General features: G+C 43.8%; 1 protein-coding gene across 1 annotated transcript in view; it reads right to left on the reverse strand.

Moving 5' to 3' along the window:
- Positions 1–10,062: 10,062 nt before the first annotated feature.
- The window catches only part of LOC126188388 (hemicentin-2-like), a 761,121-nt gene continuing 744,222 nt past the window's right edge, over positions 10,063–26,961 (reverse strand). Inside the window, exons 14-15 of the mRNA XM_049929988.1 lie at positions 10,333–10,518; positions 10,063–10,209 (exon numbers count right to left, since the gene is read on the reverse strand). Of these exons, the coding sequence (XP_049785945.1) occupies positions 10,063–10,209; positions 10,333–10,518 (333 nt within the window). The remainder of the gene's footprint in view (positions 10,210–10,332; positions 10,519–26,961) is intronic.

The raw sequence follows: 26,961 nt of genomic DNA on the forward strand, positions 1-26,961 counted from the left end.
GGACTCCCTCCGTCTAATATGCGCTGCTCGTGCATTGTTGTTTACATCTTTGGTGGGGAGGGGGGGGGGGGGGTTTAGTGACATGTCTGAACAATCAAAGGGACTGTGTCTGTGATACTAAATCCACAGTTAACGTCTGTCTTCAGGAGTTGTGGGCACCGGGGTGATGCAAAACATTTTTTGATGTATGTATTAACAGACATACACCATTTCCCATCACCAGTGATGACACAGAATCGGAATGGTCGGTGTTCTTCAGTTTATGACGAGCAGGCAGAGATGTACATATAGTCACCCACCGATTTATGTGATTTTGGCTTAGAGCGTGCGGTACCCACAAACCCGGTTTTTTAACCTTCTCCATTGCACCCAAATGTCGCACTGTGGTAGAAAGATCACAGTTCATCACATGTGCCACTTACCGAGTACAGTGATTTTGATAATCGCTTATTAATGCGCTTAAACGATTTTTATCAAACCACGAAGGTCTTCCTGGACGTGGAGAGCCACTGAAGTCAAAACTATACTTCTTACAACGAGATGTTCAAATGTGTGTCCATGTTCCTGAATGCACAATGCAATGCGTCTTCTAAAGGATCTGCGGACGAGATGTAACATCGCCGGTGTCACGGAGCAACATGCATCTTCGATGCGCTGCTTTTGATCATCTAGGGATGTGGGCTCAGTGACATAAACACTGTCCTTTAGATATCCCCGCAAAAAGAAACCTAATGGCGTTAAATCGGGCGACCTTGCTGGCCATGAATGAGGACCATGGCGCCCCAACCGCCTTCCTGCACACCTGTTTAGTTCTTCCACAACAGCACACGCAGAATGGGCTGGGTGACCGTCGTGCTGCATCCACATATGGACTCTCGCGTGTAGACACACATGTTCAAGAAGACCATCCAAACTGTCGACTATATACGCGCGATATAACTCACCTGTCAGTGTACCTGGGAAGTAGTGTGGACCGATGATTTCATCCCCAAAGACACTAAACTTTAAGAGACCACCTACGTCGAAGGTCGACAGTTCGTACCCACCGAGGACTATCTGCGGCCCAGTAGTGCACGTTATGGCGATTCACTGGACCATAGGTTGTGGACGTGTACTCATCGGAGAACATAACACCTTGTAAAGACTCCAGCGTGAAATTACACATGACCCATTCACAGAATGTAACTCTCGCACGGAAATCGTTCCCATGAAGCTCCTGGGTCAATGACAGGCGGCATGGTTTAAACCTGTGGCCGTGTACTACACGCCACACAGATGTGAGATTGACACCACTGACTTCAGCAACGGCAGTAAGCTGACATAAGGATCTTGGTGTACTGCAGCTAAAACAAACACTTCCGCCTCCTCACTTCTCGTAGTTCTTCGTCTTTTACTGCAGCGCATTACCAAGCTGCCTGTTTCCCGAAGTCGTTGTGCGTCACGTAAGAATGCAATGGCTGGCGGAAGTCTTCGCCTAGGATATCTCACAGCGTACGCCATGGCTGCTTCAGTGGCATCATGTCGGAACTCGCCGAGCATCAGCAACATGTCAACGTACTCTCTGTTCGTGTATGCCATCCGATGCCAGTAACTGTGGTATATTGGGTTCCGTTTGTTTGTGTGGCTCGAACTGTCGGGTACACAGCCGGGCGCGGCGACAGTCAGCAGTCTAACAGCGCATCGAGGCAGCTTCTCGCTCCGTGACACCGGCAACGTTACAACTCGGCCGCACCACATTTAGAAGGCGCATTGGGTTACGCCCAGCGTGTGTGGTATCTGCCCCAGAAACTTTTGAAGGGTTGTAGCTTCCGAACTAAAAGTGATGGGAATGTAATGTAAATTGATGTATGCGCAGCTGGTGTTACTGATTCCAGTGCATTATAGAAACAACTATTGTTCCATTTAAGAAATTGCATCTTTTTGCTATAACTCTTTGGATAATAACACAATAAATTACGTTCATATCTCCGCAGACAGTGTAACGTTTCTTATGGCGAGCTACCGCAATAAATATTTCCGTCACCTATTACGTCGTAACTTACAGAGGCAAACACATTTAGTGAAACACACTATATATGTATTTGTTGTTTTCTGTGTGTTTTACTCCTTTACAAAACTGATTCGCATTTTGCGAATCTAGATTTACGTCAGATGTCGTTGAAAGATGGAAATTTGTGCCGAACCGGGACTCGAACACACATTTGCCGCATGTTGTGAGCAGCCGTCTGAAGCACTTCGGCTACCCGAGCACGCCTTCAGGACCTACACTAGCTTCCACCTGTCACAGAGTCCATAAGTCTTCCGTTTCCACGTTTCGTGATTACTGCGCAGCGAGAGACAAATGTTTTATCGTCATTTTGTCCCGTCGAAGCATTGATACATTATTGGCGATTAAAATTACTGTTTATACAGTGTCTGTACATTCACACTTCATATTTTTTTTGTAATGTGTGGATACAGACACTCTGTAAATACAGATACTGTACTCACCAATAATGTTATTCCTTTCTTTTGCATGCATATAGCATGTCGAATTACGTATTGTTTAATGCAATTTGTTATTAAATAGTATGCTTAGCATAATGTCCGCTGCTAAGCCAATTGGCAGAAAATAGTAGGTGGATTTTCATTGGTGAAGCATTTAGACAGGGTGAAACAGATGGATTCATGTTGGCTGGCGTTTGTTTGCATCTCCGAACTAGTCATATTGTAGTAATCCAGAGCCATTTTGGGGCCTTCCTTAACTGTTTTGATGAATATCACTAATTCCAGAATGAGATTTTCACTCTGCAGAGGAGTGTGCGCTGATATGAAACTTCCTTGCAGATTAAAACTGTGTGCCGGACCGAGACTCGAACTCGGGACCTTTGCCTTTCGCGGGCAAGTGCTCTACCAAATGAACTGCCCAAGCACGACTCACGCCCCGTCCTCACAGCTTTACTTCTGCCAGTACCTCGTCTCCTACCTTCCAAACTTTACAGAAGCTCTTCTGCGAACCCTGCAGAACTAGCACTCCTGAAAGAAAGGAGTCTCGGTCCGGCTCACAGTTTTAATCTGACAGGAAGTTTCATATGAGCGCACACTCCGCTGCAGAGTGAAAATCCCATTCTGGAAACATCCCCCAGGCTGCGGCTAAGCCATGTCTCCGCAGTATCCTTTCTCTCAGGAGTGCTAGTTCTGCAGGGTTCGCAGGAGAGCTTCTGTAAAGGTAGGAAGCTAGATACTGGCAGAAGTAAAGCTGTGAGGAGGGGGCGTGAGTCGTGCTTGGGTAGCTCAGTTGGTAGAGCACTTGCCCGCGAAAGGCGAAGGTCCCGAGCGCGAGTCTCGGTCCGGCACACAGTTTTAATTTGCCAGGAAGTTTTGATATCACTAATTGTTTGAGTTTGAATGGCTGTAATACTGTGTCCATAATGTGATGTAGTGTTTGTGACAACAGAATGGAAAGAGCAAATGTGTAGCCAATTCACAACCTATTCATCTTGAGAATCTCCAAGTCAGTCGCAAGCCACGTCACATTGTCTCAATCACTACGCTTACTTATACAAAAAAAAAAAGGTTTCCTCATCTTGTCAACGAGGCACTGGCGAAATTTTTTTCCTCTGCCGCAATCATGTTGCGAACGAACTACTTTCGAGTAGAGGACCAGCTAACAATCCTGTATTGATATGCTCATTTGCAGAAGTAGAAATATAATAAGAAAGTTTCAGACTAATTACACAATTTTTATGATCCTTGTTCTTACCTGATCAGAGCGGCGGTCTGTCACGCCAAGGGGCCGGGGTTCGATTCCCGGCTGGGTCGAAGATTTTCTCCGCTCAAGGACTGGGTGCTGTGTTATCCTCATTATCATTTCATCATCATCGGTGGAAGGCAATGGTAAACCACCATCTGAATCACTTCCCTAGACTCTCATGCGGTGGACCTCTCTGACGAGGCTTCCCCGATGACACGACCTGCCCTAAGGGAGAACACAAAGTTTTCTTACCTAGTATATAGTTGGCCGCTACATCTTCACCTAACAAGGGCGTACAGCTGGTACCAGAACATAAATATCTCTCCATGTCTCGAAGGTGGTTTGCAGCAACACGGAATGTATTCATAGATAGCTTCTAAAGATTTAGAGAATGATTTTGATTCGTTTTCAATTAACCCTGAATAGCTTTTGGGAAACAAAGTTTAAAATGTTATCCCACTCCAATAGCGATAAATTATAAACTGATGGAAGGGGTCACATAAAGAAATTACATATTACCGAAACTATTCTCTGCATTCATACTCGAAGTTCTTAGATTCTTAAACTTGGGTGAGAAAGAAGGGAATTTCTTAATGAAACGTATCTGAACTACCTCAGTCAACCTGATGACGTTACACTGTTTAATCACGCGATGATGAACTCAGTAAACGGATACAAAAATTTAATGTACCATATTTTACAGCAGGATTGAAAGTAAACTGTGAGCGACAAGAAGATGAACAAAGCATTCATCTAAAACAAAATAGTAAAGTTCATTAAGGCATAGAGACGTTAGTGGTTTTTGTATTTTGGACAGTTGGATAGAGCGACTTATAAATGGCTTGGAATCTTTATAGATAACTGAACAATGATTTCTAACAAAAGCTACCGATATTTCAGGAACCAAAAGTTTATAATCAGTAGTTGTGTCTATTTCCTATGTAATAAACAAAGTTTTAATGTGAAGTTAATTATAATTCGATATTTGCTCAAGGGTCTATTGAGAGATGTACTTTGTAACTAAGTAAACGAAATATCAAAGAAAAAAAGATGGATAGAATGAGTAGTTGACGTAATTATGGCAGTAAAGATAACAGGATATTATGTAGAGCATGTTTGGGAAACACCTACGAAATACTGGAATTACATTTAAATAACTTGAAATTAAATAAATATTCCTATGGCTGGACTAGAAACACGTTCTAACACATATTATAAAATACATAAACAAATCAAATAAACATATATCAAAGGAACAGTAGTAACAGTAGGCCAGTAGCCTAATGTCTGGATGCTTTCTGAAAAACAGTAAATATTTAACCAATTTCTTCATGAATAGTATATATCTGATATAAAAAAGACATAGACGAATAAATATATTTCAAGCATGCTGCTACCGTTTTTTCGTGTAACTGTGGAGTACTTACGGCCTGACGCGATCAGTAATAATCGGCCACTTTGACCTCCAATAACTCTTGTAATATTCAAGTTACATGTCTGTAACTCGTACCAATTTAGGTTTACACTAACAGCTTTCTAAAGACACGTCGATCGTCTAAATCGAATGAACCGTTTAGATTTTGGAAATTCGTTGCTGGGTGTTACTTGTATGATTTACAGTCAGATACTAAACTTTAAGCTAATAAAGATATTGAAAATTTGATTGCACCATCAGAATTACCATGCAAATAATGGTGATGTATGAGTATATGTTCCTTTTTAAGATATCGTGACTCCTCTGGCTATTATTAATTTCTACATAACTGTGAAATATCTGCCATTATGGTTTCACGTAGTCCACCCGGCGTACAAATCTCCTTCATCGACACAAAGCCCATTCCTCAACACAGCGTCAACATGGAATTTCCAGCCACGTGGTCGGCCCCGGCCACGCGCTGGGGCCGGCTAGTGTTCGGCACCACGTGGTTGCTGACGAGCCCCGGTTAGCCGAACGACCCGTGCGGCCACGCCAACTCCGAACTTGGAATATTTTCAGGGCGCCACAAGTCGCCTGTTACCTCACACCATACAAGTAAAAGATTTTGTGACGAAACCTAGCACATCTCTTCGTGAAGAGAGTATCGCAGTATACTCCGGAATAGGAACCTAATGTGCTCATGTTTTCGCTTGTTAGCAGTTAATTTCGTTTCTGACAGTACACGTAAGCACTGAAGTTGTATTGGTAGACCTAACGAAATTTCCAGAGGTAGGACACGAAGTCAAGAAATGGGTTCATCATGTAGAACATTTCTCGTTTTCCTCAAGGTCACTGAAGCAGACTGCTGAGGATGAATTAATACAATGATGCAAGACTTCATAATACATCCTTAGGAATAAGTACATTTGAAACTGTTATCAAATACCACTTCAGTTTGAATCTCGTAACTGAATCAAAAATCAAAGTGGTTGTTTGTTTTTCTGAAATATTCAATTCTGAAATTAATTTCCAGTATGCACCTTTAATCAATTGCAGGCACAGTTCCAGAATTATTTTAGATCAGCTACTACGTTGCTCCTCACTAGACTCAGCATTGGTAGACCTATGTTGTTTACAAATGCAAAGAAATTGTGAAATTTATTAACAGTGACTGTAGCCTTCTGCCGATACTCTCTCATCCTGGCGTTCTGCTCTCATCAGCAGTCTGTGATTAAATATTTCACTGGTTTTGATTTTCAGCGTCAGATTAAATCAAGCGACATTTGATGTGTTGGCAAATGTGCCAACACCTTGTAGATAGAGGAGGCTGAAATGCACGCTATCTAAAGCAGACGGGCGTGAAGTCTGGAACAGTATACGTTATGAATGCACTAAAGAAAAGTACGTAGCATCTTTAATACTTAACTTTAATTCCATCATTGTGGTACATCGCTCTTGACTATACAAATGAGACTCTCTCCAGATATGGTTAATGGCGCCTTGCTAGGTCGTAGTCATGGACTTAGCTGAAGGCTGTTCTAACTGTCTCTCGGCAAATGAGAGAAAGGCTTCGTCAGTGTAGTCGCTAGCAAAGTCGTCGTACAACTGGGGCGAGTGCTAGTACGTCTTTCTGGACCTGCCATGTGGTGGCGCTAGGTCTGCAAATACTGACTGTGGCGACACGCGGGTCCGACTTGTACTAATGGACCGCGGCCGATTTAAAGCTACCACCTAGCAAGTGTGGTGTCTGGCGGTGACACCACAACATTTCTCAAAGTTATTTAGATTTTCATGTAAAATTGAAGTTCATTAATGTGAACAAGAGAGCTGCCAAAATGATATTCACTTCATATGGCTACTGGCGAAAGCTGAACATGTGTTCCTGTTACATGCATTTCTGCCTCCTCGTGGTACGAATAATAATTTTCAGTGTAAAAGGTAACAGACAAAATTTTTCAGTTACTGTCTTCATATTACGTCACATATTGGACAGCTCGATTAACATACACTCTTCCGTTTATGTACAGATACCCAGTTTTAAAATAAAATAATTTAACTGCAAAAACTGTTGACATGGGAGAAATACTTCCTCCAAAGTAATCCTTGTTTTAGGCAGATCATTGTTATTGCTTAATTATATTGCTATGGAATGCTTCCTTTCTACATCTTCATCTAGTTTTCTTATGTAACTTATACATGAAGTCTATGGAGAGAAGTGATAACTATCGCTGATGGTGCAACAAAATTCTTCTAGGATGTACTTTGGTAATGAAGCTTATCACTATCTCACATGACCGTTCAGTCCTCACCCGATTCTTAATAATACTGTTAGCCCACTGTGATGCATCTTACCTTACTACTCTTATGTATATGATTTCGGTAGTTGCACAACGGCTATGGCTTACTTTTGAGACTGATTCTGAATAAAAGTACATTGTTATAACAATGCCACTGTAATTTTAGACTTTGTTTGTCACATAATACGCTCCTTATGATTTAAATGCACTTCTTCCTTTTCTCAGCACACGACGACATCTGTCACGACGATCGTAAAGTGATTTTAACAATTTTACTGTGACCAATGGTCTTTAGTTTTGACGTTTTTTGAGTTTAGCACCAAAGTTTAACCAATGCATCTTTCAGTTTACGAAGCGTTTCGTCTGAATAACGTTTAAAGTAACACCATAAGAATCGATCGACCAACGAAATGACGTGCGAATAACTGCTGTGAGAATGAAAAATAAAGGCACGTAGAGGAAAGTTGCTGCGGATATATTACATTTTACTTTTCTCCCTTTACTATGTATATTATCTGTGTATGAGAATAAGGCAGTTCCAGTGCAGTTTTTGAACTTACAAGCAATTTTCCCCTCTGTTCAAAACGTCTCTGAAAGTGTCATAAACTGAACGTTACATCATTGGTCAACACATAACAGTAGCTACGTTAAGAGGATACTTCAAAATTGAATCGGAAAAGTTTGTTAAGAAAACTGCTTAAGAAAATAGAAAACAGTTCTTAAGAAAGTACATCACAACGCTAGAACGCATTCATAATTTCTATAATCCTCATACTTTAATAAAATAATAATAAATGACCAGACAGAGATTCAAATAAAAATTAGATTCTCATTCAGTCTCTTTTCATGGATTTTCTGATCTAAATTGTTTACAGCTTTTGTCATTATAGTATAAAAATCACTATATACCTACTATCATTTATAGACATACCTGTACAAACCTTCTACAAGCTGATTATGACACAAAGAATGAATAAGTTTGGGAATGTTGTAAAATAATTTATTTGAAATCACTGACATTGGAACCACCTTTAGTGTGAGTTACAATTACAATTCACTTGACAAAGTCTCTCCATTATAAGACAAAATGTTGTTAATCCAATGCATATGCGGGTAACAAAAATATGTACAATATCCGTTAGAGCTCATATTTGTACAGTTCATTAGTTCACATGAAGTTATATTCGTTGAGAAGTCTTGAAAAAATTGATTCAATGTATTACTGGACTCTGAGCATTTTGTTGGTGTCTGTCTGGGGGACTTAGCCAATGTTTTTCACAATCAAACAATTGGTGGCAGAAACCTATACACTCGGAATACACGAACAAAGGACACTTGTTTTATACGGAATATTTCAATTCCAAACGGTGCAGTGCCACTGCGGAAAACTATCCTCGATGACTTGCACGCACATGTGTTGAATGTAACTCCAGTTATTAGGCTTACCTGATTTGCATTATAACGTGCTAAAATCTGCTTTAATTTTTTTATACTTTCCACATTCGTAGTTATTAGCGTAAGTCTCATGAAAACATTCCTTTTATCTCGATTCCGATGATTTGATCAATGAACAAATGGTAGCAAATTATGTTGTTGTTCCCTATTTGTCCCTTATAAATCATAAATCCCTATGTTCGAAAATGTTATTACGACAGCTCTATGATACCCTTCTAGTGTGAGACCACAAGCAATGCTGTTCATGAAAAGAAACGTGTTTTAACGTATTTAATTACATACCATGTACGTAATGAGAAAATGCATTATAATTATGGCCTTGAATTACTACTCACATTAATAATTGGATGTAGGCGGTTTACAACATTAATTATAAAAAGTCGACACTGTTTGATACACCTAATGCACATTTGCTCGGTGCTGGTACTGATGACCTGACTAGTGACAGAACCAAGTAATCAGACAGAATATTTCTGGTAACGAGAACGCTTGCTTTTTGATTGCTGTGCGATAAGACCTTTCCAAAATCATAAAAAATTTAATGATTGACGTGTGACAATCTGACATTAATCAAATTTCAACTGACTGAATGTCATGCTCTGGCCCGAAATGGCCAGCTCAACGATGGGAGCACAGTCACCCTCAAAGGTGTGCTAACTATCTGTCATCAAAGCTTGTAGTTACCAGGGCTTCATTATCACATGCCGCTGCTTTGTAATTTACATTCTTCATGGTTTCCACTCATTCTCCGTACCGACATGACCTAAGTAATAAACATTTTTGGGAAGTCCAGCGATTCTTAACATTATCACATGATTTCCTACTTAAATTTATCAGCATCCGTTTTCGACTGAGGACCAAGCACTATGACATAAGTAAAATTTCAGACCAGTAGTCGAGATCGTCAGGTGACTTTAGGGACAGGATCCTTCGTCGAGAATTGCGAAGCACCATCGGCGAAATCGACGTAACGTCCGATAACCTTAGCAATATTTGATACTTGGGTAAAGTCTTGTCCAGAACAGCTTCTGCGCTTACAGTGGGCTGTAATGATAAGTCCTCGACTACAGTGGATGTCAGAGGCGATGCCGCACCCGCCAGAAGGACAGCGTGTGGGGCGGAATGTGAGGCCAGCCTGTGCCTCACATCTCGGCCTCTAGTCAGACGGTGCTCTCACGCTTGTTGGTGACCAGCGGCGACGACTCGGTGTTGGTCTGCTCGTCGACGCCGGTCGAGCCAGTGCTGGAGGCACCCGGTGGGGTCTGGGGGTGCGACTGGTGGGACATGGGCAGCGGCTGCGAATGGTGCTGGTGCAGGCCGAGCAGCATGTGCTGCAGCGGGTGCTGGTGCTGGTGCTGGTGCTGCTGCTGCTGCTGGTGGTGATGGTGGTGGTGCTGGTGGTGGTGCAGCGGTGGCAGGCCCGGTCCGACCGCCGCTCCGGGCATCGGGCCGTAGAGCGTGTGGTGCAGCGCGCCCGCGGCGCTGTAGCCCACGGAGGCGGCGGCGGCGGCGGCGGAGGCGGCGGAGGCGGGCCCCGGCCAGTGGCGAGGCAGCGTCGCCATCCCGCCAGCAGCGGCCCCCGGCAGCGCGCACGCCCGCAGTTCGCCCCCGTGCTTCTGGTAACAAAGCACTTGCTGCACTGAAAGTACCCAAATGCTCCACACAGTGTAAAGCTAAAGTGTTCACCAACAGGAAGGTGGCTGTGACCGTCACACTGTTCCACTAGGAATGAAGGTATTAAAGAGAGAGAGCCCTTCCCTTCTTACGAGGGAAACTCCTCATCGCCCCCCCCCCCCTCAGATTTAGTTATAAATTAGCACAGTGGATAGTCCTTGAAACACTGAACACAGATCACTCGAGAAAACAGGAAGAAGTTGTATGGAACTATGAAAAAAATAAGCAAAATATACAAACTCACTAGTCCATCCGCAAGATAGGCAACAGCAAGGAGAGGTGAGCTCAGGATCGCCGTGGTCCCGTGGTTAGCGTGGGCAGCTGCGGTACGAAAGGTTGTTGGTTCAAGTGTTCCCTCGAGGGAAAATTTTATTTTCGCAGAGCTATGATCTGTCCGTTCGTTCATTGACGTCTCTGTTCACTACAATAAGTTTAGTGTCTGTGTTTTGCGACCGCACCGCAAAACCGTGCGATTAGTAGACGAACGGACGTGCCCATCCAATGGGAACCGAAAACATTTGATCGCAGGGTCATAGGTCAACCGATTCCTCCACAGGAAAACACGTCTTATATATTCTATACGACACTGGTGACGGCATGTGCGTCACATGATAGGAATATGTTGTCGACCCACCTAACTTGTACACTTGGCGAATGGGTAAAAAGATTCTTCTACCTTGCCCGATTTAGGTTTTCTTGTGGATGTGATAATCACTCCCAAAAAAGTGATGAAAACATAAGAGTTTGTCACATGAACTGCAACAAATGAATGCAACAGTTTCACAGTAGCTCAGTTTTCCCTGTGCTCTGTCAAAACATATGTTTTTAACGTTTTCAAATTTTTCCGTGTGTAGACCGTCAAATCATGCATATGTCCAAGCAAATCTGAACATGTCCTGGGATTTTGGAGAGTGAAGTTGATTTTCTGTGAGTGCCTGCACTTTGATAATTGTCTGAAAATAAGAACTTAAAATTTTTCACTCTAGGGAAGACTTAAACCAAGGACCTCTCGTTCCGCAGCTGCTCACGCTAACTACGGGACCACAGCTCTCCTGAGCTCACACTGTCGTTTATGCTGCTTACCTTGCACATGGACTACTCAATTTGTATATTATGCTTATTTTTTTCCTAGTTCCACACAACTTCTTCCTGTTTTCTCTATTGATTTGTGTTCAGTTTTTCAAGGCCTATCCACTGTGCCAACATATAACTAAATCTGACGGGGGTGCGATGGGGAGGTTCCCTCGTTAGGATCTCCGAAGTGACTTACTCAACTATTTGTAGAAAACTTACAGTGTAGTTAGTGCGATCCAACTGTGATGTTTCTGGCTGTGGCCGGCAGTATTTTATCTTGCGAGAAGCTCGCCTTAATGCAACTTGGTGCACATGAAGTAGCATATGGTACAAAAGTGTGATGAGGTACAAGCAACAGATGCCGGCCAGTGTGGCCGAGTGGTTCTAGGCGCTTCAGTCTGCAACCGCGCGACCGCTACGGTCGCAGGTTCGAATCCTTTCTCGGGCATGGATGTGTGTGATGTCCTTAGGTTAGCTAGGTTTATGTAATTCTAAATTCTAGGGCGCTGATGACCTTAGATGTTAAGTCCCATAGTGCTCAGAGCCATTTTTTTGAGCTACAGATGGTACAGTATGTACTATTCCCATGAAAGAGTCGGCCAATTGTACTGAACTTGCTTCTGATTGGTCGGAACATTCGGTTGCTAGGCCCCAAAACGCCTAACTTCTCTTATTAATTATTTATATACTTTCCATTGTATTTAACTCAGTTTTCAGTATGACAATCTCTCATGGTTACCCTACGAGCCTACGATTTTGGTTTATAAAATTTCACTAGTATTGAAAAACATAAGAGTAATGACTTTACAACCGAAGTGCTTCGGGTCACTTTGGCGTGCATAGGAGACAAAGTACTTCGGCTGCGCTGGTGAATCTGTTTCGGGTGTTCTACAGAGCCGGACTTGTATCTCTGTTTCGGACGGACATGTCGTACTGTGTACAGGAAGTTATCAGAAAAGTTACTGTACTAGTAAGAAAGCTATGTCTAATGTTGTAGAAAACAGTGTAAAAAGTGATATTTTAAATTATAAACAAACAAGAGGCATTAATGAGAGGTTTCGCCTACCATCAATGTTAGTACTACAGATCTTGCGCTCTGTAGATACAGAGACTAACCTGGACATATGGGATCCCACAAAGAAAAGCACAAACACAGGTTCAAGTTCGAGGTGACAGCATAGCAGCCTCCGCGAAGAAGGCCCCACGACCGACGAGCTGTCATCTGCTTCAGAAGACGACAGTTGGGTGGAAAGAACGGTTAGGGACTCTTAATCTCTACAGACCCCTCCAGCTTCCAGATCTGACTTACAACACGACAACGTATAATTGGTGCAACTCTGCTCTTTTTACATTCACAAACATTGCCAGAGGTGTCACATAGCAATCCTGAGATTGTGCATCGAACTCCAGACCTTCGTGTCGGCGCATAAGCGGTAAGTCGCCAAGCTATTCGTACACAGTTTATGATACACAAAAAATGTGATGCTTCTTTCTTGTGGTATATATGGGAGAGTCAGGCGAACGATACCAATGAATCAAAATCATTATATGAATGCGTAGTGTCTATTCTTTCCGATTTGTAAGACAGAAAAGACACCGCGCATTCATACAATTGATTCGCCCCCATGGGAAATGGATCCTCGTTCTTCAGTGCGGATGCACAAGTACGCCCAACCTCCCGCGGGAATCTCAGAGAAGAGAGCATGGATAAAATGTAGAGGGACTGTACATAGGTGGCGCGTGGTCGAAATTTGGGTTGGGTGTGAGGCGTGCCGATATAGTGCGCGCAGTTGCGATAGTACTATGCCCCGGATGGCGCAGGAGTTAAGGTGCATGTCTGTAGTAGGAAATCCTGGGTTCGAATCCTTGCCCGGCACACATTACCTCTCTTCGCTGCCTATTCCGCATAATGCCCCGCTGCGGCTGATGCCAGTAATCCCCTTCGTTTTCCTCTCATATCCTTTCCTTTCTCTCCCCCCCCTCTACCTCCAATTTATATATCACAGCTCCGAATTCCACGTGGTGTCTCCTCTTTCGGGTGTGTCCAAAAGAACAGGCACCACGCAATCATGTTACTGAATTGTATCCATGGATGAAGGATCCCCCTTCTTCAGTGCTGATACTCCAGTGCGTCCGACCTCCTGTGCGAATCTCAAAGTAGCGCGCCTGAAGGAAATGGCCAGAAACTGCGGATAGGTAGCGCTAGGTGGGACTGAGGTGCGCCAAGGTAGTCCGCGCAGTTGCGATAACACTGTGTTTTGGATGGTGCAGTGATTAACGCACCTGCTTAGTAAACAGGATATCCCCGTCCGGCATACATTTTCACTCATCGCCGCTGATTCAGCTTAATGTCCCGATGCAGCTGACACCAGTAATCCCTTTCCTTTCCTTTCCTTTCCTTTCACCGCCTCCACCCTCAATTTACATGGGATAATATAAGTAAACTTTTTATTATTGCAATACTAACCGCCATAAGTGTTAATACATTTATCCTATTGTGAGACAAGACGGTCAGAGCCAAATCAAAGAATGTCGGTATGTAGCAGGATTTTGGAACATATATTGTGTTCGAACATTAGGATTAGAAAACATCGTTTCTGTGAAACGCAACTAGCTCTTTATTCACATGAAGTGTTGAGTGCTATTGACAAGGGATTTCAGATCGGTTCCGTATTTATGGATTTCCGGAAGGCTTTCGACACTGTATCACAAAAGCGGCTCGTAGTGAAATTGCGTTCTTATTAAATATCGGATCAATTATGTGACTGGATTTGTGATTTCCTGTCAGAGAGGTCACAGTTCGCCGTAATTGTCTGAAAGTCATCGAGTGCAACAGAAGTTATTTCTAGCGTTCCCCAAGGTAGTGTTACAGGCCTTTTGCTGTTCCTTATCTATATAAACGATTCTGGAGACAATCTGAGCAGCCATCTTCGGTTGTTTGCAGATGACGCTGTCGTTTGTCGACTAATAAAGTCACCATAAGATCAAAACAAAGTGCAAAACGATTTAGAAAAGACATCTGAATGGTGCGAAAAGTGGCAGTTGACCCTAAATAACGAAAAGTGTGAGGTCATCCACATGAGTGCTACAAGGAACTCGTCAAACTTCGGTTACACGATAAATCAGTCTAATCTAAAAGCCGTAAATCCAACTAAATACCTAGGTATTACAATTACGAACAACTTAAATTGGAAGGAACACATAGAAAATGTTGTGGGGAAGCCTAACCAAAGACTCCGTTTTATTGGCAGGACACTTAGAAAATGTAACAGAGCTACTAAGAACACTGCCTACACTACGCTTGTTCGCCCTCTTTTAGAATACTGCTGCGCGGTGTGGTATTCTTACCAGATAGGACTGACGGAGTACATCGAAAAAGTTCTAAGAAAGGCAACACGTGTTATCGCGAAATATGGGAGAGTGTGTCACAGAAATGATACAGGATTTGGGCTGGAAATCATTAAAAGAAAGGCGTTTTTCGTTTGACGGAATCTTCTCACGAAATTCCAATCACCGACTTTCTCCTCCGAGTGCGAAAATATTTTGTTGACACCGAGCTACATAGGGAGGAACGATTACCACGATAAAATAAGGGAAAGCAGGTCTCGTACGGAAAGATATAGGTGTTCATTCTTTCCGCGCGCTATACGAGATTGGAATAATAGAGAATTGTGAATGTGGTTCGATCAACCCTCTGGCAGGCACTTGAATGTTATTTGCAGGGTATCCATGTGGATGTAGATGGTTGACTAAAGAACTTTGATTGTACCCAGGCGTGTGCCTCTCCGTCCGAAGCATGTCGACGGTCACCATCGTCTTTCTTCAGCGCCCCAAAAATATTGCAATCTCACTGGCAGTGATCGAGGTTGTATGGAGGATGTGTAAGGGCTTCCCAGCGAAACATATAAGCAGGTCCACATGTGCAAAGTTTGTTGCAAGTGTGCTGCGTAAGTTTCACTGAGAAGCCCTGATACATACTCCAATAGTCGCGATCTCTCCTCATGCGATTTCAATATGTTTTGAGCCGTGATGAAAGGCATTGGTGGCCGTCGATTTGGTTCTGCCGAACGAATGGACGCCTGGGTTGAATCATTGTTCCGTAGGAAACCGCATTTTTTCGTTAACGTATTGACCGCCTTGTGTCACATTAGGGTAAGTGTATTAGGAGTTATGGCGATTACTTCTGAAATAATAAACATTTTCGGAATGAAATTTTGATTCTGAAGTGGAGTAAGCACTGATACAGAATTTTCTTGCAAAGTAAAACTGTGTGCCAGACGGAGACTTGAACTCGAATAATAAACATTTTACTTACGCTTTACTACGTTTTCTTTTCATTTGCCTGCACCTTGTATGTACTGCACAGCAGATGTGTGCTTCATCCTGGTATTGACGTACCGATTACTATTATTATTATTATTATAAATTGAAATGATAATAACTGTAAAACTAGTAAATTCATAATATTGCAGAAATATTAACGGAAGCAAAGGCCTCTCTCCGAACACTATATCATCAGTTGCTATAGCAACACAGCACGCAATCTACCACATCAGGACATTGTTTTAAGATATCTGAACGACAAAACCACACCTACCGCGACCTTTTATAATCGGTTTGGGGCGTTAAATAAAACTAATGACTTGTACAGTGCAGTAAGTAAGTGGATCACCTCATATTTAAAACCGCGCTGGGCAGGCGTGCGGTCAAGGACGCCTTGCCACGGTTCGCGCGGCTCCCCCCGTCGGAGTTTCGAGTCCTCCCTCGGGCATGGGCGGTGGTGTTGCCTTTAACGTAATTTAGATTGTTAGACTAAGCAGTGTGTAAGCTTAGGGACCGATTAAAAAAAGGTTTAAATGACTCTGAGCACCATGGGACTTAACAGAGCAGACACATCCATGCCCGAGGCAGGATTTGAACCCGCGACCGTAGGGGCCTCGCGGTTCCAGACTGAAGCGCCTAGAACCTCTCGGCCACTCAGGCCGGCAGGGACCGATTACATCTGCAGTTTGGTTCCATAGGAACCATCATACTTAAATTGTAGGAACCAAGGCGGCTTGTTACATACCTCATGAAGTTTTCCTGATGAATCATCTTCTGAGGCAGAACAAATTACCACTGATCTACCACAAGATTCAGTACTGCTACTGTTTCCTAATGACCCTTAGTCTTTCACTGCCAAACTGTAGTAGTGCTTAGTGATGTAGTTAGTGAGATACAAGTGCGACAACAGATAGAACAATAAACGAAATATTGTAATAAAAAATGAATGGGTCTTGTTAAATGACGTATCACTTTACCTAGGAAACTGTCTGTTTGGTGCACGAGACAATACATAGAGTTACCAATTAAGAAAAACTGGAGGAATTTAATTCGTAAAACTGATTTTTCAATATTCATGGGTTGTCGTCTTCATCACAAGTTCAGTTGCAGATAAAATCGTATCCATACTCCGAAATCCTTGAGATGTACCAATACTTACTTGGACTTACCAGTCCGAGCACCTATTCTCCTTCCATACAGTGTCCAATAGCGGCGTTCGTTCTACTATGGAAACGTCTACGTCCCATGATGCTTAATGGTAGGAACTGTTGTTTTAAGGTGACGTTGGCATATCTGAGTGGGAAGATGGCTCTCGATGATGTGAGTAATAGACTTCAGTTCTTTGTCCCTCAGGATTGAACTGAACTTTGATTTTAATAGGTATCCGCCTATGCTCTAATGAAAAATTAGCTAACTTTTTGACATCAGCATCTCCTTAACGTGGCTGACAATATAAAATGAGTCTGGTGTCAATACTTCTACCTATATTATCCGTCTTGAATAACCTTGTCGTCGGCTACCAGTAAATACCTTTTTTTGAAACCTGAATCGATATAATGACAGTGTAAACATGATAGGATGGTCACTGACAATCCAGGTACTTTCATCACCTTATATAAGCGTGTCTAGCTGACACGGGTAGCGATTCAGTGATCTGCTATATCGACACTTGTAAGTTTATGTGCGGCTCCTATTCCACTGGTCGGCAGAACGTCACGTTGCGTTCAAGTGGTACGCTAAACTATGCCTCTCATACGTTTGATGCAAGCGATTCCCTTCCAGAATCAAGTTCATCTGCGAATACGTGCCAACGAAATGGGTAGGACAGCAATTTATTCTTAGACGTAGAGTTCTCGGTAGGGGAATTACTGCTTACTCCAAACCTTTAAGGCATGAACTATGCACCTCTAGCGATATAGGCCTCTACCATATAGCCCCGGAAGAATCCTTTTTTAAATTACCTACGGCGAAAAGCAGAGAAACTACTGAACATCACCGAGTTATCTCAGCGTACAACATGATTACTAGTAGTATCGTATAGTATGCACACTAATGATATTTAAATGAGTTATGCCAGGACGATATCGATCTGCAGACGAGTGCAATAAGAAACGTGCCGGAAGCAATCCAAATGTTTCACTAGCATTTCAGATGGGAGATCATCCAGGACACAGTATGCATTAAATTTCCGACTAACGAAAATATTCTTCCCCAGGAAAAGCCTTTTGGGTCATGTCTGTACTTCAAGTACAGACAGTGCTTCAGTCGTTCTTTGATTTTATCTATATACAACAACGAAGAATTTACTACATTAGGGCGTTTTCCTGCAAAGGAATTTTTACGGTTTGTTGAGTATTGCTACTAGTTTAGTCCCCCCCCCCCCCCTACCGCCTCCGCCCACCGCCGCTCTCTCTCCATCTCTCCGTATGGAAACGTATGTGCTAATATTCTGCACGCAAACCTGTCACTTCCCTACAAAGAAAACATCTCTGTATTGGTATGTAATACAGTTCAGTGTTTCCATGCCTGCTGCGAAAGCATAACGTTGAGCTGGCAGGTAAGTGGTGCATACTTAACTGGTCATCTTGTAGACAAGATCTTGGTAAGGCGAGCAGCACGTTCTATGATGGACACATTTTTTGCTCCACATATTTATATTATGGTTTATGAGGTACGCTAAGCAGATTAGATGTGCCAGATATCATCGTATCGAGAGCAGCAATGCTCCCTAGGTCCATTCAAGACAATGGGACAGTTTGATTCTTGTGGGCAAAGCGTCTACATTGCGCGTATATTCAACGTGAAATAATGGCTGTATGATGATCGGGAAGGAACGGAGATCTTTCACCTTGCGATTTTCGTCATTTCAGATAACTGGAAGAATATCTTGGTGGTTGGAGGGGGGGGGGGAGAAGAGAGATTGAGAGAGAGAGATTCTGCGACGGAAAGGACATTCACACAGCAGTTTTCTAATGGTTCCGTGAACAAGGAGTGGACAGATTTCTATTGTCGGGAAACTGAGCAACTGGTACAGAGTTCAAATGGTTCAAATGGCTCTGAGCACTATGGGACTCAACTGCTGAGGTCATTAGTCCCCTAGAACTTAGAACTAGTTAAACCTAACTACGAGGCAGGATTCGAACCTGCGACCGTAGCGGTCTCGCGGTTCCAGACTGCAGCGCCAGAACCGCGCGGCCACTTCGGCCGGCTGGTACAGAGTTCCGACCGTTGTTTACAGGTTTTCTTGATACAATAATTTACCAACCTCCGTATGTGTTGTACAAATGGTTCAAATGGCTCTGAGCACTATGGGACTTAACATCTATGGTCATCAGTCCCCTAGAACTACTTAAACCTAACTAACCTAAGGACAGCACACAACACCCAGCCATCACGAGGCAGAGAAAATCCCTGACCCCGCCGGGAATCGAACCCGGGAACCCGGGCGTGGGGAGCGAGAACGCTACCGCACGACCACGAGATGCGGGCGTAGTGTGTTGTACAAATTTATTTTATGACCTTCTTATATGCAACCAGTTTCGGCATTACATTGATGCCATCTTCTGGCCCCATACGTCATAGTCGTAAGTTCATAAAATAAATTTCAACAATACATACGGCTATTGGTAGATTATTGTATCAAGAAATACATGTCACCTGTTGTCCCACAGTCCATAATGGATTAACAAAGGTTGTTTACAGTGGCATGGTGACAATGTCAAATAATAGTGTCGTGTGTCTGTGACAGTTTGAAGTGTAGTGCAGTATTCAGTAAATTTGACTTCGCCTGCCACAATAATGTGTATATTAGTGTTTGATGGCCCCCTCGAATCTGTAGGTTAAATTACTTGTTTGTTGACTCATGTCGACGACGATGTGGCCCAGCGGACGGGCAAAGGCTAGCTATAGAATTTAAGACTCAGTGGAAGATTCTTGGATGCTTTCCAACATAACATTTTTTGTCAAGTATGTGTTTCTAATATAGGAGAAATGAGTGTTACTCAACTTGCGCTTTTTCCAAATGACGTTCTGAAAGCCACAAATAAGAGTAGTCTGACTGAAGCATTATTTGGAAATTCTGGAAATTTGTGGTACGGTCTTATGGGATCAAACTGTTGAGGTCATCCGTCCTTAAGCTTACGCCCTACTTAATCGAACTCAAACTAACTTACGGTAAGGACGACACACACACCCCTGCCAGAGGGAGGACTCGAACCTCCGACGGGGGCAGCCCCACGGACCGTCACAGACGCCTTAGACCGCGCGGCGAGCAAGCAAGCAATATTTCTTGACTTCCGTAAAGCGCTGTACTCAGTAACACACCTACGATTATCGCCGAAAGTATGATCTTATAGACAATATTAATAGCAACCTCACACTTTTCGAAGATTGTGCAACCATGTATAATGAAATGCTCTCAGAGAGAATCTCCACAAAGATTGTTAACTTCATTTCAGAAATGTAAAATTTAGGACTTCATAAAGAGAGAAGCAGTAGTTTACATTCGTTACAATGCCTGTGAGTCACGAAAGCCGTCAAAACGTACAAATACCTAGGTGTACCAATTGTAGGGATACGAAATGGTAGAATCACGTAGTCTCAGACGCAAGTCAAGGAGGTGGTAGACTACGGCCCATTGTAGAATACTTGGAAAATATCAGTCTGCAAAAGAGATAGCTTACAATACATTTAACTAACCATACTAGACTACGCCTGAAGTATGTGGGATCTGTACTAAACACGACTATCAAAGAACATTGAACGTGTGCGAAGAATGGTGCACGAATGGTCACAGGTTCTTCTGATAGGTGGGAGAGCGTCACGCAAATTCTGAAAGTACCGAACTCTCAAATGCCATAAGATAGATGCAAGTTATCCCGCAAAAGTCTGCACATTAACTTCAAGAACCAATTTTAACTGTTAACTTCCTTTCAGAAATCTAAAATTTAGGACTGCATAAAATGAGAAGCCGTAGTTTACATACATTACAATACTAGTGAGTACACATACGCTCAAATCGTACAAATACCTAGGTGTACCAATTTACCAGGATACGAATCATGTAGACACAGGCGTAGGTCAACAAGGTGGTACCGAGCGAGGTGGCGCAGTGGTTAGCACACTGGACTCGCATTCGGGAGGACGATGGTTCAATCCCGTCTCCGGCCATCCTGATTTAGGTTTCCCGTGATTTCCCTAAATCGCTTCAGGCAAATGCCTGGATGGTTCCTTTGAAAGGGCACGGCCGATTTCCTTCCCTATCCTTCCCTTACCCGAGCTTGCGATCCGTCTCTAATGACCTCGTTGTCGACGGGACGTTAAACACTTATCTCCTCCTCCTCCTACAAGGTGGTAGACTACGGTTCATTGGTAGAATACTAGTAAAATCTAGTAACATTCTTCAATCTTCTTCGTATCACTGCCATAAGGAGCGCCAAGGGAAGATTAATTATACTGCTGACAGAAGCATTTAAGCAATCATTCATTCCGCATTCCATACCCCAATAGGACGGGATGTGCATGTAGGTCAAAGAGAAAGTTTGAAAGGTATAATTCTACTGGAATGTATATGTTGAAGAAACTAAGCTCCCGATTCAAAAGTACAAAAGTAGGGACGAGGTCGAATTTTCCAGAATGCATCAGGACAATCATATTATACGCTACTACAGCTTGTTTGGATGATTTCTTCTGCTGGAGGATCCCTCGTCTTGAGTCAAGAGTGTAAATGACAATAGAATCACCGCTGCTAAATGCCTGGATCATTCAACATATGTCGCAGCCACGTACGCATCCGTCACCGTCCACAGTCTCGCAGGTGCAGCGTAATAGTCATGAGTCGATTTATGTGGGTATAAATGTGCTACCAGTAATCATTTTAGGATTTCCGACGTGATTAATGGAACAATTAACTAGTTTTCGAGCCACTGCAGACTCGTCATCAGCTGAAGTGTTACAGGAACATTATTTCGTGTAGCAGGCACAGCTAGAAGCTGTGTGGTGGTGCTGGTGACAACGACGGAAATTTAGTAATTCATAACGAACCTTTTATGACATGGAAGTGTTGTTACGTTCTGGGTACTTACACTACACTGTATCGTGGTATCCATAGCAAATCGGTCCCCATAATGAACTTTATCAGGAAATACACACAGATATACACAGTATTTAGCTATACTTGGTTCCAAACTTATTCACAGAATGTAAGCACTGGATATAATTATACAGCATATGACTGTGGGAGAGATCACACTTTGTAACATAATGACGTTTGGCCTGATATACATTGTATTACATACTATGTGTTTACAAAATGTTCAAATGTGTGTGAAATCTTATGGGACTATACTGCTAAAGTCATCAGTCAAAAATGGTTCGAATGGCTCTGAGCACTATGGGACTCAACTGCTGTGGTCATAAGTCCGCTAGAACTTATAACTATTTAAACCTAACTAACCTAAGGACAGCACACAACACCCAGCCATCACGAGGCAGAGAAAATCCCTGACCCCGCCGCGAATCGAACCCGGGAACCCGGGCGTGAAAGTCATCAGTCCCTAAGCTTACACACTACTTAACGTAAAGTTGCCTAAGGACAAACACACACCCATTCCCGACGGAGGACTCGAACCTCCGCCGGGACCAGCCGCACAGTCTATGACTGCAGCGCCTAAGACCGCTGGGCTAATCCCGCGCGGCATGTGTTTACAAGTACAGATAATATACTTAAGTGAATTTTGACAGCTGCCAGTGTGTTCTTATCTTGGCAGTATACACGTAATATGGATTAAGAAGTTACACGAAGTATGAACAAATCGAGTGAAATATTTAGTGTGTAATTAAAGTGCGAATGATGTGCAGCATCCCATAGTTGGTACATGACTAGCACAGTGAAATCTTTGCTATGTAATTAATCAGTGAATGAGTTACAGAATGCTGTAGTTTTTACATGACTAAGAGAATAAAATTTATGCACTAGGGTGAATTAAAGTAACATGTCTTATTATTGACTATTGGTGTTTTGTTACCAGGATGTCTTGAAAATTCTGGAAGAAAATGTTTTGCATTGATTCAGGACTTTTTGGTTATTTTAGCTTGTGAATGTATGTGTCTAATTGGCCAAGGAGATATATTTGTAACCCGTTGTCAGCAATGTGGAGAACAGAGCGATTGATGTTGATATCATCAAAAGAATGGTCAAACAACGAGATATTTTGCAAACCACTGCAAAGAATGTATGGATGTCCTTCGATTCAAAAACTTAAATACGTATAGCTGTGCATCACATATTGCTCACGATGATGGCTCTTTTGATGAAATCAGTGACGATCATTCTCTTTTACCCACTGCTAACCAAGAGCTACAAACTGAATAAATACAGAATTACTTCTTCCAGAAATTCCAAGACAGCCTGGCACCAAAACACCAAAAATGACAATAATAAGACATATTCATCCTCATTCACCATCCTGTATAAATGAGTCACTTAAAAGCTATGGCATTCTGTAACTCGTTCACTCTTTAATTACATAGTAAGTACATTAGTCTCTTAGTCATGTAACAGTTGTGGCACGCTATTACTCATTCACTCTTTGTCTACGTAATAAATATCTTCATCTTCTTGTGCTAATCCAGGATCATGCCTTATAGCCTATTAGGGCCTCGCCATCTCTCGTCGCCCTCCACACACTCCTTCTTCTAATGGGATTGTATTCCATTGCTTGTCGAGGGATTCTCTGAGGTGGCAAACGCAATACACACACTTTCACATTCTGCTTTCGTTGGTTTACTTTTTGAGTTAATGGATGTACCACTAGTTCTTTCCTTATTTCCTCATTTCATATTCTGTCTTCTCTGGTGCAGCTTTCCACTGATCTAAGGAACTTAATTTCTGATCCTGTATTCCAAAACTGAAGGTTTCATAAAACCTAGATCTTGCGAATGAACTGTGTTTCTTTAATGTTGTAATAATTACTATTTTGATCTTAATATCCAACTTTCCGCCACGTATAGTCCCATAGGAAGTGCCATGACCTTAGAATCATTTAGGTTTCTGTTCATTTACTCTTCACTGCTCGACGTATCACACACTGATCGGCCAGAACATTATGACCACCGACGTACTATCGATATAAACCCTTCTCAACAATAGCAGTGTCTCCAGGCGGGACATGACCGCTAGTCAGACGCACCCAAGGGGATCGTAGCACCAGTGAGCGCGTTGTCCGTGTATACAAGGAGTCCGATCGATTTGAGTTTGTGCTAGCTCTGAGGCTCGGCAGGGCCATTTTGAAAACCGCACGACTTCTCGGGTGTTGAAGCAGTGCTGTGGTGAGTGTCCTCAACACGTGGCGAAACCAAGACGAAACCACGTCTAGACGTCTTGGGTTTAGGCGGCCATCCCTCATTAAATACACTCCTGGAAATTGAAATAAGAACACCGTGAATTCATTGTCCCAGGAAGGGGAAACTTTATTGACACATTCCTGGGGTCAGATACATCACATGATCACACTGACAGAACCACAGGCACATAGACACAGGCAACAGAGCATGCACAATGTCGACACTAGTACAGTGTATATCCACCTTTCGCAGCAATGCAGGCGGCTATTCTCCCATGGAGGCGATCGTAGAGATGCTGGATGTAGTCCTGTTGAACGGCTTGCCATGCCATTTCCACCTGGCGCCTCACTTGGACCAGCGTTCGTGCTGGACGTGCAGACCGCGTGAGACGACGCTTCATCCAGTCCCAAACATGCTCAATGGGGGACAGATCCGGAGATCTTGCTGGCCAGGGTAGTTGACTTACACCTTCTAGAGCACGTTGGGTGGCACGGGATACATGCGGACGTGCATTGTCCTGTTGGAACAGCAAGTTCCCTTGCCGGTCTAGGAATGGTAGAACGATGGGTTCGATGACGGTTTGGATGTACCGTGCACTATTCAGTGTCCCCTCGACGATCACCAGTGGTGTACGGCCAGTGTAGAGATCGCTCCCCACACCATGATGCCGGGTGTTGGCCCTGTGTGCCTCGGTCGTATGCAGTCCTGATTGTGGCGCTCACCTGCACGGCGCCAAACACGCATACGACCATTATTGGCACCAAGGCAGAAGCGACTCTCATCGCTGAAGACGACACGTCTCCATTCGTCCCTCCATTCACGCCTGTCGAGACACCACTAGAGGCGGGCTGCACGATGTTGGGGCGTGAGCGGAAGACGGCCTAACGGTGTGTGGGACCGTAGACCAGCTTCATGGAGACGGTTGCGAATGGTCCTCGCCGATACCCCAGGAGCAACAGTGTCCCTAATTTGCTGGGAAGTGGCGGTGCGGTCCCCTACGGCACTGCGTAGGATCCTACGGTCTTGGCGTGCATCCGTGCGTCGCTGCGGTCTGGTCCCAGGTCGACGGGCACGTGCACCTTCCGCCGACCACTGGCGACAACATCGATGTACTGTGGAGACCTCACGCCCCACGTGTTGAGCAATTCGGCGGTACGTCCACCCGGCCTCCCGCATGCCCACTATACGCCCTCGCTCAAAGTCCGTCAACTGCACATACGGTTCACGTCCACGCTGTCGCGGCATGCTACCAGTGTTAAAGACTGCGATGGAGCTCCGTATGCCACGGCAAACTGGCTGACACTGACGGCGGCGGTGCACAAATGCTGCGCAGCTAGCGCCATTCGACGGCCAACACCGCGGTTCCTGGTGTGTCCGCTGTGCCGTGCGTGTGATCATTGCTTGTACAGCCCTCTCGCAGTGTCCGGAGCAAGTATGGTGGGTCTGACACACCGGTGTCAATGTGTTCTTTTTTCCATTTCCAGGAGTGTATGTCAAACGTCGTTTGCTGGGCGCTCTGGAAAAAAGGACAGGCGACGAACTGTGACGGAACTAACATCAGACTTTAATGCTGGGCAGAGTACAAGTATGTCTGAACACACAGTGCACCGAACACAACTAACGATGGACCTCCGTAACCGACGACCCTCGCATGTGGCGATGTAAACACCACGACATCGGCAACTACAACTGAAGTAGGCAAGTGACCATCGGCACTGGATGTCGGTGCAATGGCAGAGCGTTGCATGGTCTGATGAATCCTGATACCTGCTTCATCATGCCGATGGGAGAGCGCGAATCCGTCGTGTTCCAGGGGGAACAGGTCCTTACGGAGACAAGGTGTCGGCGGCTCCATTATGCTCAGGGGAACATTCACGTGAGCATCCATGGGTCCAGTGGAGCTCGTGAAAGGCACCATAACGGCCAAGGAGTTTCGTATACAGGTTTCAGACCACGTACACCTCTTCATGGCGATCATATCTCCGGACGACAGTGCCAGTTTTCAAGAAGATAATGCGCCATGTCACAAAGTCAGGAATGTGATGGAATCGGTTTGAGAAACACAGTGGCGAGTTCCAGTTCATGTGCTGGCCCGTCAACTCCCCAACTCTGAACCCGATCGAACACATTTAGGATGTGACTGGACGTAATGTCCGAGCTGATCGCCCCGCTCCCAGGAATTTTCAGCAATTAGGAGACTTGCGTGTGCAGATGTGGTGCCAACTCCCTCCAGCGATCTTCCAAGGCATCGCTGCTTCCATGCCACGACGCCTCGCTGCTGTCATCCGTACTGCAGGTGGACATTACGGCTGTTAGGTTGGTGGTCGTAATGCTCTGACTGATCAGTGTATGTGTTGGTAAGAGTTCATTTTCTTATTTATGTCTTCCTCTGCTTCAAAAGCAATCTCAAATTCTGCATACTAGACAAGGGACACCTGTTTTATTATTAAGTTATTGATGTTCTTATTCCCTGTCGGGTGCTTTCCTAAAAAAGCCATTGTTTCTGTTTTTGTTGCAGAAATGTTTAGTTAACAATTTTGGCGTATACTTTTTTATCTATGACCCGCTATTTGTTATTTGCTTCACTGTACTGTGTGATTACCTGGTCGTCGGCAAAAATCATTGTATTTAAAAATTTGCTTTCC

This window comes from Schistocerca cancellata, chromosome 5 (genome assembly GCF_023864275.1).
Source record: "Schistocerca cancellata isolate TAMUIC-IGC-003103 chromosome 5, iqSchCanc2.1, whole genome shotgun sequence".
Lineage (NCBI taxonomy): Eukaryota > Metazoa > Arthropoda > Insecta > Orthoptera > Acrididae > Schistocerca > Schistocerca cancellata.